The 17,357-nt window shown below is 51.4% G+C and overlaps 1 protein-coding gene across 1 annotated transcript; it reads right to left on the bottom strand.

Annotated features, from left to right (window-relative positions):
• Nucleotides 1–10,407: 10,407 nt before the first annotated feature.
• On the bottom strand, nt 10,408–15,791 carry LOC135642889 (uncharacterized). The gene is made up of 2 exons (XM_065159369.1): nt 10,563–15,791; nt 10,408–10,467 (listed from the first exon to the last, which is right to left on the bottom strand). The coding sequence occupies exons 1-2, from the start codon at nt 15,789–15,791 to the stop codon at nt 10,408–10,410; spliced, it is 5,289 nt and encodes a 1,762-aa protein (XP_065015441.1).
• Between the last annotated feature and the right edge of the window lie 1,566 nt (nt 15,792–17,357).

Raw genomic sequence — 17,357 nt, 5'->3', positions numbered from 1 at the left:
AGGCCGAACAGGACGGGAATCACAAGGAGTTGTGATCGGCAAGAGTTGTCTACCTTTTAGGCTTAGTGTGATTGGTCGAGTCCCTCGAGGTTACACTAAGACGCTGATTGGATACTGATCCCCACTAGAAGTCTATCGGAGACTTCCGTTTCACGTGCTGAGGGTGTCGCGTGACTCGTTAGTAAAATAGTGGGAGCATATTAAGATAGAAGTCCATATCTTGATAGTTTATTTCTTGCAAAATCTGCATGTTATTCATTTTTGCTACATCTTTATTTTCAGAAAATGTCGCTTTCAAATCCCTTACGTGGCATACTTGATGTCAACCGCCTCACTGGTCCAAATTATACGGATTGGCTCCGTAACTTGAGAATTGTTCTCACAGCGGAGAAAATCGTGTACGTCCTTGATACAGTGATGCCTACGCCCGAAGAAGGGGCAAGCGAGGATGAGATCGCTCGCTACGTGAAGTACATTGATGACTCCACTCTTGCTCAGTGCTATATGTTGGGCTCTATGACTCCAGAGTTACAGAGACAACATGAAAAGATGGATGCCAGATCCATTCTCCTACATGTCCGTAAATTGTTTGAGGAACAGGGAAGGACTCAACGATATGAGATATCCAAGAGCCTTTTCCACGCTAGGATAACTGAGGGGACACCGGTTCAGAACCATGTCCTAAAGATGATTGAGTGGATAGAGAAACTCACAGGTCTAGGAATGGTCCTAGAGGATAACTTGTGTGTGGACATTGTGCTTCAGTCCCTACCAGATTCCTTTTCACGGTTCATAATGAATTTTAATATGAACAAGCTTGAGGTGACTCTCCCAGAGCTCCTCAATATGTTGAGGGAGGCAGAGAGTACTATTAAGAAAGAGAAGCCAGTTCTCTACACTGGTGAGACCAGAAAGAAAAGGAAAGCAGAAAGGTCCCTTAAGAAGGGAAAGGGCAAGGGCAAACAAGGTAAAGCAAAGGTTGCTAAGAAAGACCCAACAAAGGACAAAGGCCAGTGCTTCCACTGTGGTAAAGATGGGCACTGGAAGAGAAACTGCAAAGAGTACCCTGCAGAAAGGGCGAAACAAAAGCTTGATGAAGCTTCAGGTACATTCATGATCAGTCTCAATTTGTCAGAATCTTATGATAACACATGGGTATTGGATACCGGTAGTGCTTATCATATATGCAATTCGTTGCAGGTTCTGGCAAGGCCTAGGAGACTAGAGAGAGGCGAGATGGACCTCAAGATGGGTAATGGAGCAAAAGTTGCTGTATTAGCTGTTGGCGAGGTCGCCCTACATCTGCCTAGTGGAGCTTTTATTGCATTAGATGCATGTTATTTTGTTCCTTCTATTATCAAAAACATTATCTCCATTTCATGTTTAACAGTTAGTGGATATAAATTTGTTTTTGAGAACAATGGTTGTTCGATATTATTAGATGATAAGATCATCATGAAAGGAACATTGCATAATGGTTTATTTATGTTAGACACCACTCCACATATCATGAATATAAATGTGTCCAAAAGGAAACGAGATGAGTTGAACAGTGCATACCTGTGGCATTGTAGGCTAGGTCACATCCATGAAAGAAGGATTCAAAAGTTGCTAAATGATGGATATCTAGATCCATTCGACTATGTGTCTTATGCAACTTGTGAGCCTTGCATTCGTGGAAAACTGACCAACTCTCCATTTAGTGGAACTGGAGAGAGAGCCACTGAGTTGTTGGAACTCATACATAGTGATGTATGTGGACCCATGTCAACTCATGCCATTGGAGGTTACTCCTACTTCATTACATTTACTGATGATTTCTCAAAGTATGGATATGTGTACTTAATGAAGTACAAGTCCGAGGCCTTTGAGAAATTCAGAGAGTATAAGAATGAGGTGGAGAACCAGACTGGAAAGAGTATCAAAACTCTTCGATCAGATCGAGGAGGTGAGTACTTAAGTACAGAGTTTACTCACTTCCTCAAGGACCATGGGATATTATCCCAATGGACACCTCCTTATACACCTCAGCTCAATGGTGTCTCTGAAAGGAGAAATCGTACATTATTAGATATGGTACGGTCCATGATGAGTTTCGCTGACCTACCCATCTCATTCTGGGGATATGCCCTAGAAACCGCAGCTTACCTTCTGAACAGAGTTCCAACTAAGTCGGTGGTGTCTACACCATATGAGATATGGAAAGGGAAGAAGCCTGATCTTAAGGTTGTTAAGATTTGGGGCTGCTCTGCCCATGTTAAAAGACACAACCCCGATAAGTTAGAATCAAGGACAGGGCGATGTAAATTTGTGGGATACCCCAAGGAAACTTGTGGGTATTACTTCTATCATCTCGAGGACCAAAAGGTCTTTGTAGCTAAGAGAGCAGTGTTCCTTGAGAAGGAACACATTCTTGACGGAGACAGTGGGAGAATGATAGAATTGAGCGAGGTTGGAGAACCAAGCTCAAGCACCACTCTACAGCCCGAGTCTGTTCAGGTATCTAATACACAAGTTTCAACTTTACGCAGGTCTGATAGAGTATCTCATCCTCCTGAGAGATATGTGGGACATATTAGAGCAGAGGATGTAGAGGATATTGATCCTCAGACCTACGAGGAGGCTATTATGAGTATAGACTCCGGGAAGTGGAAAGAAGCCATGAATTCTGAGATGGATTCTATGTACTCCAATAAGGTTTAGAACCTAGTCGATGCACCCGAAGGTATTGTACCCATCGGTTACAAGTGGATCTTTAAGAAAAAGATCGGAGTAGATGGAAAGGTAGAGACCTATAAAGCAAGGCTAGTGGCTAAGGGGTATCGTCAAAGGCAAGGTGTTGACTACGACGAAACTTTCTCACCCGTAGCAATGCTAAAATCCATCAGAATTCTATTGGCTATTGCAGCACACTATGATTATGAGATCTGGCAGATGGATGTGAAAACCGCATTCCTCAACGGGAACCTGGAGGAGGAGGTGTATATGATGCAACCTGAGGGATTCGTGTCCAAGAACTGCCCAGATAAGGTGTGTAGGTTGCTTAGATCCATTTATGGACTAAAGCAAGCTTCCCGAAGTTGGAACATAAGATTTGATGAGGCAATCAGATCTTATGACTTCGTTAAGAACGAAGATGAGCCTTGTGTATACAGAAAGGTAAGTGGGAGCGCTATTAGCTTTTTGGTGTTATATGTGGATGACATCCTCATCATTGGGAATGACATAGGAATGCTATCCACAGTAAAGGCTTGGTTATCTAGACACTTCTCCATAAAGGACTTAGGGGAAGCATCCTATATCTTGGGGATTAGAATCTATAGAGATAGATCCAAGAGGATGCTTGGCTTGTCCCAGTCCAGGTACATAGAAACCATTGTCAAAAGGTTTGGCATGGAAAATTCCAAGAGAGGTCTCATACCGATGAGACATGGGATATCGCTTTCTACGAGTATGTCCCCAAAGACTCCAGAAGAAAGGGCGAACATGGATATGATACCTTATGCCTCAGCAATAGGGTCTATCATGTATGCCATGCTATGTACTAGGCCTGATATAGCGCATGCTCTGAGTGTCACGAGCAGGTATCAGGCGGATCCAGGCTTGGAGCACTGGAAAGCAGTAAAGTGTATCCTTAAGTACTTGAGAAGGACTAAGGATGTTTTACTAGTATATGGAGGTAATAGCCTTAAGGTTGAAGGCTACACTGACTCAAGTTTTCAGTCTGATGTCGATGATAGCAAGTCGAATTTAGGGTATGTGTACACCTTGAATGGAGGAGCAGTGTGCTGGAAGAGTTCCAAGCAAGATACTACTGCTGACTCGACCATAGAGGCGGAGTACATTGCTGCATCAGATGCAGCAAAGGAGGGAGTCTGGGTGAAGAAGTTCATCACAGATATGGGAGTCGATACAGATAGCGACAAGTCGACTTCCTTATATTGCGACAACTATGGGGTGATTACTCAAATAAGGGAACCCGGGTCTCATCAGAAGTGTTCTAAGGAGGTTCCAGCTTATCAGAGAGATTGTAACCCGAGGAGATGTAGCAGTGGAAAGAGTTCCATCCGAAGATAACATTACAGATCCACTGACAAAGCCGTTGTCTCAAATTGTCTTTGAGCGTCACAGGGGTCTGATGGGGATCAGACACATAGGTGATTGGCTTTAGGTCAAGTGGGAGATTGCTAGTCATAAGTGCCCAGCAAGCCAATCACGTGAGTGATGGCAGGTGTGACTTGATACAGAATATTTTTGCTTATTATATTTTGGCGTATATCACTTTATAACTATTGCATAAATGCATATATATTGTGATGTCCTTGGATTTGTGCAATGGGAATCGGATCGTGATGAGATCACGATAATGAGATCGATTCACCTTTAAACACATATCCTAAATAATCCTGGTCATAGGTTACTCGAGAGGGACATCGTGATAACCGGATAGACTGGTGTGCTGTATACCCGTCCATATGATGGATGCAGCTGGTCTCATAGCTGCTCGTGTAGGGACACTAGGGATACAGTACAGGTGCTCATTGGAGAATGAGTTCACTGATTGATCCGCTTACGGAATGCTGGATGGTTGATGATGCCTTATTGTCAGACAACGATTCCGTAGTCCTAGTGGTGTATCTGGTTCTTAGACTTGAGACACCAAGGATGTCCTGTATGAGTGCTCTACTCTTTGATACCAGACTTATAGGTTTGGCTGTTCCCAGATCTAGTACAGCTGGTCATTGGGAGTGGTAGTCGACCTTACGAGGGCTATTGAGTGTCGACAGAGGATCATCCACTCTCGGCATCATGAGAGGAATATCCCATGTGTTCTTGCTCAGACAAATCCCTGGCCAGGGTCATTCGGGTTGAGAGAGAAAGAGTTCTCCGGGAGAATCCGATTAGAGCGAGACTCGAGTAGAAACCGTATGGGTCTGACAGCACCATGCTCGATATACGGTCTCTGGGATATTAGATGGATGAGGGACTATAGGTACATGGTAACTGAGGACAGACAGGTCCAATGGATTGGATTCCCCTGTATCGTCTGGGGACTACGGCGTAGTGGCCTAGTACTTCCGTAGTCGATGAGTCGAGTGAATTATTACAGAGATAATAATTCACTGAGTTAGAAGGAGTTCTGACAGGTATGACTCACGGCCAGCTTGATATTGGGCCTAGAGGGTCACACACATATGGTAGGTATTGCGATGAGTAGAGGTTCGGATATGAGATATCCGACGGAGCCCTTGTCTTATTGGATGCAGATCCAATACCCACTAGGGAAGGACCTATTAGGGTTTGACACGGGATCTCTATAAATAGGAGGGATTCACAGCCTCATAGGCTAGAGTCTTTGCTTGCCCTTCCTATTCTCCTCTCCCTCTCCACCTCAGAGTAGGCCTGGAGTTTTGAGGAGCGTCGTCGCAACCCTGCTGTGTGGATCACCGCTAGAGAGGAGGACGCTTGACCTCCTTCACCCTCTCCTAAGGATCTGCAAGGAAACAGGGATATACGATATCCCTAGGTAACACAATCTCTATACGCAGTTTTGTGTTTTTGCGGATTTTGCGCACCAATCTTCGCACGACGATGAACATCTTTTTGGGAATCGGGGATTTTTGTTTTCTTGTTCTTCCGCTGCGCATATGATGTCGCCCCCTATGATTTCCCTACAATATATATATGTACCTATATGTGTATACATATATATATGTATAAATATAAGCATATATGTATATATGTATGTATACATATATATATACATATATATATATATATATATGTATGTATACATATATAAATATATATATATATATATATATATATATATATATATATTTATATATTTATATATATATATATATATATATATATATATATATATATATATATATGTATACATATGTATACATATATATATATATATGTACCTATATGTATATACATATATATATGTATACATATATATATATACATTTATATATATATGTGTGTGTATACATATATATATATATATATATATATATATATATATGTATGTATACATATATATATATATATATATATATATATATATTTGTATGTATAAATATATATATATATATATGTATGTATACATATATATATACATATATATATATATATATATGTATTTATATATATATGTGTTACGGTAAGTAACTTTTTAAGCCGTGGCCTCGGGGCCGACGCGGCTCGCTTCTGGGGCTCGGAATGTCGAGGATCTCGGGCGCAGCTCCCCCGGAGTCTCCCGGTCGGGGTGGTGGCTGCGGGGGGGTAGATCGGGTCGGCAGCTCCGCTGCAGCGCCGGGAAGAGGCCACCTCGTCTTCGGTCCTGCACACAGGTCGGGTCGGAAGCTCGGCCCGACCCCTCCGACGATCAAGTTAGAGGGAGAGATGTGGAGGGGGTTTTGGAGGACGGAATGCCTCCATACAAGTGTGGTGTGCGAGTCTCCTCCGCCTTGCTCGTCTGGAACCCTCTAGTATTTATAGATGGGCCTGGGTAAGTACCTCGCGCTGCGTCTGACACGCCCATTGGGGCTGTGTTGGAGGCCGGGCTCCTGCAGGGTATGGCGCATCTCGATTGGTGTGTTCCTTACCCTTGACCGAGCCCTGGCGCAGGCGCAGAGCTGGGCTCGTTGGACGAGGGGTGAGGGTGTGGTGGTGACGGACGGGATCCAGTCCGGGCGTTAATGCGCCTGGGACGGCGTCCCAGGGTTTCGTTGACCGTGGAGTGAAGTCACGGTGCAGGGTGGCTGACGTCATTCGCGTCGTTTCGCCATTATTGCACTCATCACATTCCCCCCCGGAAAGAAGCTATGCGTCGGCAGTCGTAGTGAGAGTCCGAGGCATGGCTTTCGTTCTTCGAGTCGGTCGGGTGCGGAGTCGTAGACCCTGGGGGTGCGGCAGAGGAATGGACTCCCGTGCGGCCCAAGGCCGAGGGACCGGAAAGGGCCTTAGTATGTGTCGGGAGGTGGAAAGCCGAAGGGCCGAGGGGCGGCCGAGCACGTCTTGGGTGGCGTAAAGCCAAGGGGCCGAGGAGCGGCCAAGTGGGTGGCGTAAAGCCGAGGGGCCGAGGAGCGGCCGAGCATGTCTTGGGTGGCGTAAAGCCGAAGGGCCGAGGGGCGGCCGAGCGTGTCTTGGGTGGCGTAAAGCCGAGCGGCCGAGGAGCGGCCGAGCGTGTCTTGGGTGGCGTAAAGCCGAGCCGCCGAGGAGCGGCCGAGCATGTCTTGGGTGGCGTAAAGCCGAGCGGCCGAGCATGTCTTGGGTGGCGTAAAGCCGAGTGTCTTGGGTGGCGTAAAGCCGAAGGGCCGAGGAGCGGCCGAGCGTGTCTTGGGTGGCGTAAAGCCGAGCGGCCGAGTCGAGCATGTCTTGGGTGGCGTAAAGCCGAGCGGCCGAGCATGTCTTGGGTGGCGTAAAGCCGAGTATGTCTTGGGTGGCGTAAAGCCGAGCGGCCGAGCATGTCTTGGGTGGCGTAAAGCCGAGCGGCCGAGGAGCGGCCGAGCATGTCTTGGGTGGCGTAAAGCCGAGTGTCTTGGGTGGCGTAAAGCCGAAGGGCCGAGGAGCGGCCGAGCGTGTCTTGGGTGGCGTAAAGCCGAGCGGCCGAGGGGCGGCCGAGCATGTCTTGGGTGGCGTAAAGCCGAGCGGCCGAGGAGCGGCCGAGCATGTCTTGGGTGGCGTAAAGCCGAACGGCCGGGGAGCGGCAGAGCGTGTGTCGGGAGGAGGAAAGCCGAAAAGTCGAAAAGCCGAGGAGCGGCCGTGGCGGCTCTTAAATGCTGTCGTGTCGATCGTTGCCTTGTTGACGGGGGTTACTTTCTTTGCACGTTTCCCGGCGCTGAGGTCGAGGAGGTCCTTGGGCGGCACCGTGTCGTCCGGGTTCGCCACGTCAGGGCCCTTCTTTAATTCGGGGCGCCTTCGGGCGCTCTTCGATGTGACGTAACGGCCGCGCCTTGGCGCCAGTGCGCTGCCGCCCATTCTCGGGAAGCGATGAGGCATTGACTCCGGGGGGGGGGTCTCTTTTAATCGTTTGGGCACCTGTCCTGACCTCCACCCCCTTGCTGTCGTGCTTCCTCCTTCGAGCCCCGCCATCGTGTCCCAGAGCTTGTCCCCGGCTTCTTCCTGGCTTTTATCTTCTTCTCGAGGTCAGTCGAGATGCCGTCCTCTCCTTCTTTGCTTTCCTCTCCGTCTTCCTCTCCCTCTTCTTCTCCCGTGCTTGGGGCTGGAGGGGGCGGTCCTCCTTCCACCCTCGACGAGTCCCCTGACGAGGAGGTAGCGCGGTCGCTCGAGGCTTTGATGTGGCCGCACGATATTGACTCAACCGTGAATGAACCTTTGCTGGAGGGACTCCGCGAACGCTATTGCATCCCGGGAGATCACACCCTCGCTATACCAGAGCCGGGGCAGCGGGCATATGACCCGATCCCGAAGGGTTTCGCTTTGTCCCTTGATGCTCTGGAGGCGGGCTTGCGTTTCCCCCTTCATCCCTTCATTGTATCTTGTTTGTCCTTCTGGCGGGTTTCTCCGTCTCAGGTAACGCCGAACTCCTGGCGTTACCTAGTGGTATTCCTGGGGGAGTGCCATTATGCCCGTATCACCCCCACCCTCAGCCTCTTTCTTTCTTGCTACCGCTTTTGCAAAGGCTCGGGGGGTTACTTCTTAACGGCTCGAACTGGATTTCGCGTTGGGGGTGCCCCTTCCAATAACAAGGGATGGAAGGGGAGGTTTTTTTATGTCAGCTGTACACAGGACTGGGGCTTCGGAGTTCGGTGGTCTGCGAGGGTGATTGACAACACCCCCCCTTGTTTGGGCGAAGTGGATCGCCGAGCTCGGGAGAGGCTCAGAGAGGTTCTCCCTAAGTCGCAGGCCATCCGGACCATGACTGAGCAGTGGTTGGTTGCGGCGGGCCTTAGCCCGGTGCCTCAGGGTATGTGAGTGATAGTTGTGTCGGGTCTTCAGGTGGCTGGTTTCGGACGCTAATGTTTTTCATTTTCTGTAGAGATGGTGAACCTTCGGTCACTCCTGGAGAATCCGGCGTCGCAGCCCCCTTCCCCGACTCCAGATACCGCCTTGCGGCCTCCTCCCCCCGTCCCGGCGACCGAATCACAATCTCCACAGCCTGCTCTGGCAACCAAGCCGTCGCCCCCTCCCTCGGCGGCGGTGACCGAACCGCAGCCCGGTACGGAGGATGCCACCTTGGAGGTCGGGGACGGGCGTCCTTCAAAGAAGGCGAAGGTGTGTGCGTCCAAAGGGCCGGGAATGAGCTCCCGTCAGGGCGGGGGGGGACCCGATCGGCGCGTGGCGGGGAAGGGGCCCCACCCTGTCTCCATGCCTGGCCTGTGCCGGCTCCCGGCTGGGGATGGGGAGTCGTTCCTGGCACGGCTGGTCGGCGAGATCCCGCGTGGCGAACCTCGCGAGCCCCTGGTCGCCCGCTGGGAGGGTCTCTTCCGTGGGGATAGGGTGTGGGCCGGAGGGGATCCCTCTGCGGCGTTCCTCCGAGGGGCGCTCCACCCCGACCTGGCTCGGGATTTGTATACCCTGCCCTCGGAAACGCTCCTTAACAAGTCTGCTCAGTCGCTGGTCTGGGTAAGTATATCTTTCTTTTGATGTTTGGCTGCTCGGTGTCGACTTTCTTGACACTCTTCTCCTTTTGCAGGGTCTTCATTATGCGACGGCCCTGATGGACAGGGTGCGGGACGCCGGCCGAACAGTCGGGGACCTCGTTTGTCGTAACGCTGAGCTCAGCCACCAGATGGCGGAGTTGCAGGCAAAAAACGGGCCGGAGGTCGTGGCGGCTGCTGAGGAGCGTGCCTCGGGTTTTGAGGCGGAAGTCGTCCGTCTCCGATCGGAGCTTGAGGCTTCCCAAGAGGCTAACGACGCCATGAAGGAGGCGAACGGGGAGCTTCAAAAACTGATACGGATAGAACGGACCGAGCTCCGTCTGGTGAAGGCCGAGGCAAGTGCCCTTAGCAAGAAGCTGGAGGGCGCACACGCCGAGATAAAAAGGGCTTCGGAGGCGTTGGCGGAGGAAACCCTGCTTCGACCTCTGAAGGATAAGGCACTCATCGAGGCGTACAAGAAGTCGGAAGGGTTCGAACTTGGGCTGACGCGGACAGGGCGGGTATCTTTTGAATACGGGTATCGAATCGCTACTTCGCGCTTCCGTGCTCGTCATCCTGGTCTCGCGGTGGACGAGGACCCTTTTAATTCTCACCCCGAAGACCGAGGTGTGGACATGCCCGAGGAGGTTCCCTTCGACGACCGTTTGGAGGTCCCCCGGCCATGAGGACGGTCTTCCGCCCTGTGGATTTTATGTGCGCCGAGTCTCTGTGCTTCTTCTGGGCGCCGATCCTTGTATTTCTCCATTTTTGAAATAAAGGAAGCTTTCTATCATTCGTGTACTGACTGCCCAGAGGGGACTTTTGCTTGTTGGCGCGATCTTGCCTTGTTCTAAACAAAAATCTTTTAAGGTTCCGGACGTTCCATGTTCTCGGCAAGCGGGACCCGTCCATTGTCGCGAGCTTGTATGTGCCCGGTTGGACTACCTCGATGATCCGATAAGGTCCCTCCCAGTTGGGGGCCAGCTTGCCCCCGGCCCTGGTCGGGTTGCTAACTTCGGCCCTTCGTAGGACTAAGTCGTTCATTTTAATGGGCCGAGGTCGTACCCTGCGGTTGTACACCCGGGCAACTGCTCTTTTGTAAGAAAGCTCCCTCCGGTGTGCGCCGGCGCGCCGCTCTTCGATCAGGTCCAGGCCGGCGCGCAGCCCCTGGTCCGATGTGGTCTCTTGATACTCTTCTACTCGAGGGGTGGGGAATACTACCTCGGGGGGAAGGACGGCCTCGGTCCCATATGAGAGGCTGTAGGGTGACTCTCCGGTGGCTGTTTTGGGGGTGGTCCGCAAGGACCACAAGATGCTGGGTAACTCCTCGACCCAGGCCGTTCGGGAAGCTGATACCCTTCTTTTGAGCCCGTCCAGGATGGATCGGTTTGTTACCTCGGCTAGTCCGTTCGTCTGGGGGTGGGCTACCGAGCTGTGTTTTAACCGGATTCCATAGTTAGCGCAGAATTCCTGAATTCTCTTGCCGGAGAACTGGGTCCCGTTGTCCGTGACGATGGTCCTGGGGAGGCCGAACCGGGTCACGATGTTTTTCCATATGAACTTCTCGATCTGCTGCTCGGTGATCGCCGCCAACGGTTCGGCTTCCGGCCATCGGGTGAAGTAGTCTATTGCGACCACGATGTATCTTCTCTGCCCTGAGGCTGGTGGGAAGGGGCCGAGGAGATCCAGCCCCCATTGCGCGAATGGCCACGCGCATGTGATGGGGGAGAGCGGGACCGCCGGGAGTTGGGGGGTCCGGGCGTGCTTTTGGCACGGGCCGCACTTCCGTACGTAGGCCAACGCGTCCTGGACCATGGTGGGCCAGTAATAGCCTTGGCGGAGAATCTTGCAGGCCAGGGTCCGGCCGACGATGTGCTCTCCACAAACCCCTTCGTGGACCTCCGCCAGGACAGCCGCCGCCTCTTCTGGCTCGAGGCACCGTAGAAGAGGGTGGGAGAAAGACCGCTTGTACAGCCGGCCGTTAGCTTCGGAGTACCATGCATGCTTCCGGCGAATACGTCTGGCTGCGGCTTCGTCGGTGGGGAGGGTCCCGTCGCGTTTGTAGCGCAGCATGTCCCCTAACCAGGTGGCTTGGGAGCCGGCCGCCGAAACACACGCGACCGGGATAGAGGGGGAGGGGAGTTCCTCGATCCCGTGGGTGGCGCCCGGGGGTCGCTTCGAGGCTAGCTTGGCCAACTCATCGGCATGGTCGTTTTGTAGTCTTGGCACCCTGGATATCGTGAAGTGTGCGAAACAGGAGGCTAAGTTTTTTACCTCCGCTACGTATTTTGCCATGGCGGGTTCTCTGGCCACGTATCCGCCGTTAAGTTGCTCGGTCACCAGCTGCGAATCGGTGAGGACTTTGATGGCGTCGACCTGCATTTCGCGGGATAGTCTGAGCCCCGCCAGGAGTGCTTCGTACTCGGCTTCATTGTTGGTGGCGTGGAACCCGAAGCGGAGGGATCGCTCGAACGTCTGCCCGTCGGGGGCCGACAGCACCAGTCCTGCGCCTGCGCCGGTTGAAGCGGACGAGCCGTCCACCTGTAGGACCCATGCTTCGCCTAGTTCACTCGGCCGCTCCTCGGGATGGGTGAGCTCGGATATGAAGTCGGCCAGTGCTTGTGCTTTGATGGCGGTCCTGGGCGTGTAGTGGATGTCGAACTCTCCGAGTTCGACCGACCACTTGAGGAGTCGACCTGCGACGTCGAATTTTGATAGCACTTGACTGAGAGGTTGGTCGGTGATTACCTTGATCGGATGAGCTTGGAAGTAGGGGCGTAACTTTCGGGCTGCCAGTACGAGCGCGAGGGCGAGCTTCTCGATTGGAGGATATCGCTCCTCGGGCCCGGTCAGGACATGACTGGTGTAGTGGACGGGGAGCTGTTCGCCGGCTTCTTTGACGAGTACCGAGCTGACTGCGTGCTGTGAGGCAGCTAGGTAAACGCAGAGCTCTTCCCCAGTAGCGACTGAAGCAAGGCGGGGAAGGTTGGCTAAATGCTGCTGGACCTGTCGGAAAGCTTCCTCACACTGGGGCGTCCATTGGAAATTCTTCGGATCTCTTATTGTGCGGAAGAAGGCTAGGCAGCGATCGCCCGAACGGGACAGGAATCGGGATAGGGCGGCCAGCCGTCCGTTCAGCCGCTGTAGGTCTTTGACCGTCCGAGGGGCCTGCATGTCGAGGATCGCCTGGACCTTTTCCGGGTTGACGTCGATCCCTCTTTCGTGTATAATGAATCCGAGGAACTTTCCTGTACTAACGCCGAAGGCACATTTTGCGGGGTTGAGCCGAAGGCCGCAGTTTCGGAGTGTGGCAAATGTTTCTGATAGGTCCGTTAAGTGATCTCCCGCGACCCGGCTTTTTACAATCATGTCGTCCACATAGACCTCCAGGTTTCGCCCTATCTGTTGGGCGAATATCTTGTTGATGGTTCTCTGATAAGTTGCGCCTGCGTTCTTTAGTCCGAACGGCATTACTTTGTAAAAGTATGCCCCGAGGTTGGTGATGAAGGCTGTGTGTCTCTGGTCCTCAGGCGCCATTCGGATCTGATTATATCCGGAGAAGGCGTCCATGAATGAGAGTCGGGCGTGCCCTGCGGTTGCATTCACGAGCTGATCGATCCTTGGAAGGGGGTAGCAGTCCTTTGGGCACGCCTGATTAAGACTGGTGTAGTCAACACACATTCGCCAGCTCCCATTATGCTTTTTTACCAGAACTACATTGGATAGCCACTGTGGGTATTTGACCTCTTCAATAAAGTCGGCCGCTAAGAGCCGTTCTACCTCCTGGCGGACGGCTTGCTGCCTGTCCGGGGCCTGGGGTCGCGGCCTTTGTTTCACCGGGCGGGCATCAGGCGATATGTTGAGGTGATGTTGGGCTGCCTTTGGGTCCACGCCTGCTGCATCAGATGGCGACCAAGCGAAGACGTCGGCGTTCTCCTGCAAGAAGCCGATGAGTTGTTCCCGCTCGTGCTGGGGTAGGTCAGCCCCGACCTTGATGGTTCGGTCCGGGCGTCCTTTTTTGAGTGACACGTCGTAGGTCGGGGCCGACGGCTCGGGATGTGGATTTGGCCGCTTCGTTTTTCTGGGATCGTCCAGGGCCCCTTCGGTTTTTGCCCTGTTGTGTAGGGAGACCGCCGTCAGGTAGCATCGCCTGGATTCCCGAGGGCTTCCCCAAGCCTCCCCAGTTCCCGCATGAGTCGGGAATTTCACTGTCTGATGGTAAGTGGAAACCAGGGCCCTGCTTTTGTTGAGGGAAGGTCGGCCGAGGATGGCATTGTACGCTGTAGGAAGGTCTACTATCAGAAAGGTTGACATCACCGTTTTAGTCTTGGGCGGTGTCCCCAGCGTCAGAGGTAGTGTGACCGATCCCAAAGGCGAAACCGAGTTGCCGGTGAACCCGGTGAGGTCCGAGCGGACGGGTTTCAGGGCTTGCTTCGTAAGTCCCAGCTTCTGGAAGGCGTCATGGAACAGTATATCCGCCGAGCTTCCTGTGTCAATCATAATCCTTCTTACCTGGGCATTGGCGATTCTGGCGGTTATTACCAGCGCGTCGTCATGCTCCAGTCGTCCGGCGACTTCGGGGGAAAATGTGACCTGGGGGTCGGGAGTTCCGTGGGGACCCTCGTCCCAGGCCGAGCGGGCGTAGGCCTTCCTTCCAGACATGCTATCCCCTCCGGACGCTGGTCCGCCAGTGATGACGCTGATTAGGCGCTCGGCCGGGCCGTCTGGGCAAGTGGGGGGGATGTTGCCTGTCTGATCGCCGGAGGGGTCGAGGCGTCCTTCCCGGCGGAGTTCGTAGATCTGCCGCGAGAGCTCGCGGCATTCCTCCGTGTCATGCCCGTTTTGGCGGTGGAAGCGACAGTACTTGGACCGGTCGGCCAGTTCTCGCGGGTTGTTCATCGGGTAAGGGGTTTTGAGCAGTCCCTTCTCCCTGATCTGGAGAAAGACTTCTGTGCGGGATGTACCCCCGAGGGGTCCTAGCAGGGGAGGATCGGGTTGGTGGAGCTTGCGTCTGGGAGGGGGAGGTGCGGGAGCCGGCTCTGGTCTTTCCCTCTTGTGCTCCTGTCGTTTCCCCCCCGTCCAGGCCTCGACTTCCACGAACTGGTTTGCGCGCTGGAGCATCTCGGGGACCGAGGTAGGAGGCCGCTCTACGAGAGACCAGAAGAGCCGGGAGGGACGCAGGCCTGTTACGAACGCCTGCATTGATAGTGAAGGGTGAGCGTCCGGGAGTTCCCGGATCCTTGTAGCAAAGCGATTTACATAAAGGGAGAGGGGCTCATCCTCCTTCTGGGTAAGCCCGAGGAGGAACGCCATGGAAGGCTTTGGGCGAGCGCAGGCTATGAAGTGGAGCTCGAAGTTCTTGGCGAGCTGGTCGAACGAGGCGATCGTTGCAGTCTTCAAGCCTCCGTACCACGCGAGGGCCGGCCCTCTCAACGTGGTGGGGAATGCCCTGCTCATCAAGGCGTCAGAGGTCCCGTACAGCGACATCTGTGCGCGGAAGGCCGCTGTGTGGTCGGCCGGGTCCGCGGAGCCGTCATAAGTGTCCAGGGGGGGGAGTCGGAAGCCTGGGGGAATGGCGTGCTCCAGTATCTTTGGCACGAACGGCGACCCCTGATCTGGGCCTTCCGTGGGCTCTCCTGATGGTCCGGCGCGGATTTCCCTTTGCACGTTGTCAAGCCGTTCGTTGACGAGACGCAGCTGAGCGCGGAGGGAAACTACAGAGTTCGAGGATAGAGCCTCTGGTTCCAAGTGGCCTTCCGGGCAGACCGCCGCCTGCTCGCGGGTTTGAGATCGCGGCACCCGTGGTGAGGTGGGGGGTTCTCGAAGCTGGGTGGGAGCTTGAGTAGGGACCCCCTGTTGACACAACGGCTGGGGGCCCGGGGGCCGAGATGGACGAGAGACAAGGGGGACAATGGTTTGTACCATGTCGGTGAGTAGCTGGACCTGGTGAGTGAAGCCGTGGAAGGCTTCCGCCGATACGGGCGGCGGATTGCCAGTGGTTCCGTCGGGGGGCGATAAGCCCGGATCGTTGAAGATCCGCCAGTAGCGCTCCGAAGCCGTAGCGGGACGCTCTTCCCGAGGTCCTCGGAGAGGGGGGAGTTCTCCCGTAGCCTCAGTCGGGAATGGTCCCCCGATCGCGAGTCTGGCACGCTCGTCGTGATGATCGCTCGACATGCTGGGGGCCCTCCTTCTAGCGCCAAAATGTTACGGTAAGTAACTTTTTAAGCCGTGGCCTCGGGGCCGACGCGGCTCGGTTCTGGGGCTCGGAATGTCGAGGATCTCGGGCGCAGCTCCCCCGGAGTCTCCCGGTCGGGGTGGTGGCTGCGGGGGGGTAGATCGGGTCGGCAGCTCCGCTGCAGCGCCGGGAAGAGGCCACCTCGTCTTCGGTCCTGCACACAGGTCGGGTCGGAAGCTCGGCCCGACCCCTCCGACGATCAAGTTAGAGGGAGAGATGTGGAGGGGGTTTTGGAGGACGGAATGCCTCCATACAAGTGTGGTGTGCGAGTCTCCTCCGCCTTCCTCGTCTGGAACCCTCTAGTATTTATAGATGGGCCTGGGTAAGTACCTCGCACTGCGTCTGACACGCCCATTGGGGCTGTGTTGGAGGCCGGGCTGCTGCAGGGTATGGCGCATCTCGATTGGTGTGTTCCTTACCCTTGACCGAGCCCTGGCGCAGGCGCAGAGCTGGGCTCGTTGGACGAGGGGTGAGGGTGTGGTGGTGACGGACGGGATCCAGTCCGGGCGTTAATGCGCCTGGGACGGCGTCCCAGGGTTTCGTTGACCGTGGAGTGAAGTCACGGTGCAGGGTGGCTGACGTCATTCGCGTCGTTTCGCCATTATTGCACTCATCAATATGTATACATATATATATATATATATATGTATGTATACATATATATGTATTTATATATATATATATGTATATATATATATATATATATATATATATATGTATACATATGTATATATATATGTATACATATGTATACATATATATATATATGTACCTATATGTATATACATATATATATGTATACATATAAGCATATATGTATATATGTATATACATATATGTATATATATATATATATATATATATATATAAATATATATATGTATACATATATATATGTATACATACATATATATATATATAAATATATATATATGTATACATATATATATATATATATATATATATGTATGTTTACATATATATATATCTATATATATATATATATGTATACATATATCAATATATATATGTATACATATAAGCATATATGTATATATGTATATACATATATGTATACCTATATATATGTATATATGTATATACATATATGTATACACATATATATATATATATATATATATATATATATATATATATATATATATATGTATATATATATATATGTATATATGTATATATATATATATATATATGTATATATATATATATATATATATATATATATATATGTATATATATATATATATATGTATGTATACATATATATATGTATACATACATACATATATATATATATACATATATATATATATATATACATATATATATATATATATATATGTATGTATACATATATATATATATATATATGTATATATATATATATATGTATGTATACATATATATATATATATATCTATATATATATATATATATACATATATAGAATAAATATAAATATATATATATATATATATATATAT

The sequence above is a fragment of the Musa acuminata genome, chromosome BXJ3-7 (assembly GCF_036884655.1).
Source record: "Musa acuminata AAA Group cultivar baxijiao chromosome BXJ3-7, Cavendish_Baxijiao_AAA, whole genome shotgun sequence".
Lineage (NCBI taxonomy): Eukaryota > Viridiplantae > Streptophyta > Magnoliopsida > Zingiberales > Musaceae > Musa > Musa acuminata.
This window is presented reverse-complemented; position numbering and strand designations above follow the sequence as displayed.

Coding starts and splice junctions, on each gene's coding strand:
- LOC135642889 (XM_065159369.1), bottom strand. CDS start 15,791: ATGTCGAGCGATCATCACGACGAGCGTGCCAGACTCGCGATCGGGGGA. Junction 10,468..10,562: donor GACCTTATCGGATCATCGAG/GTAGTCCAACCG, acceptor ATTTTTGTTTAG/AACAAGGCAAGATCGCGCCA.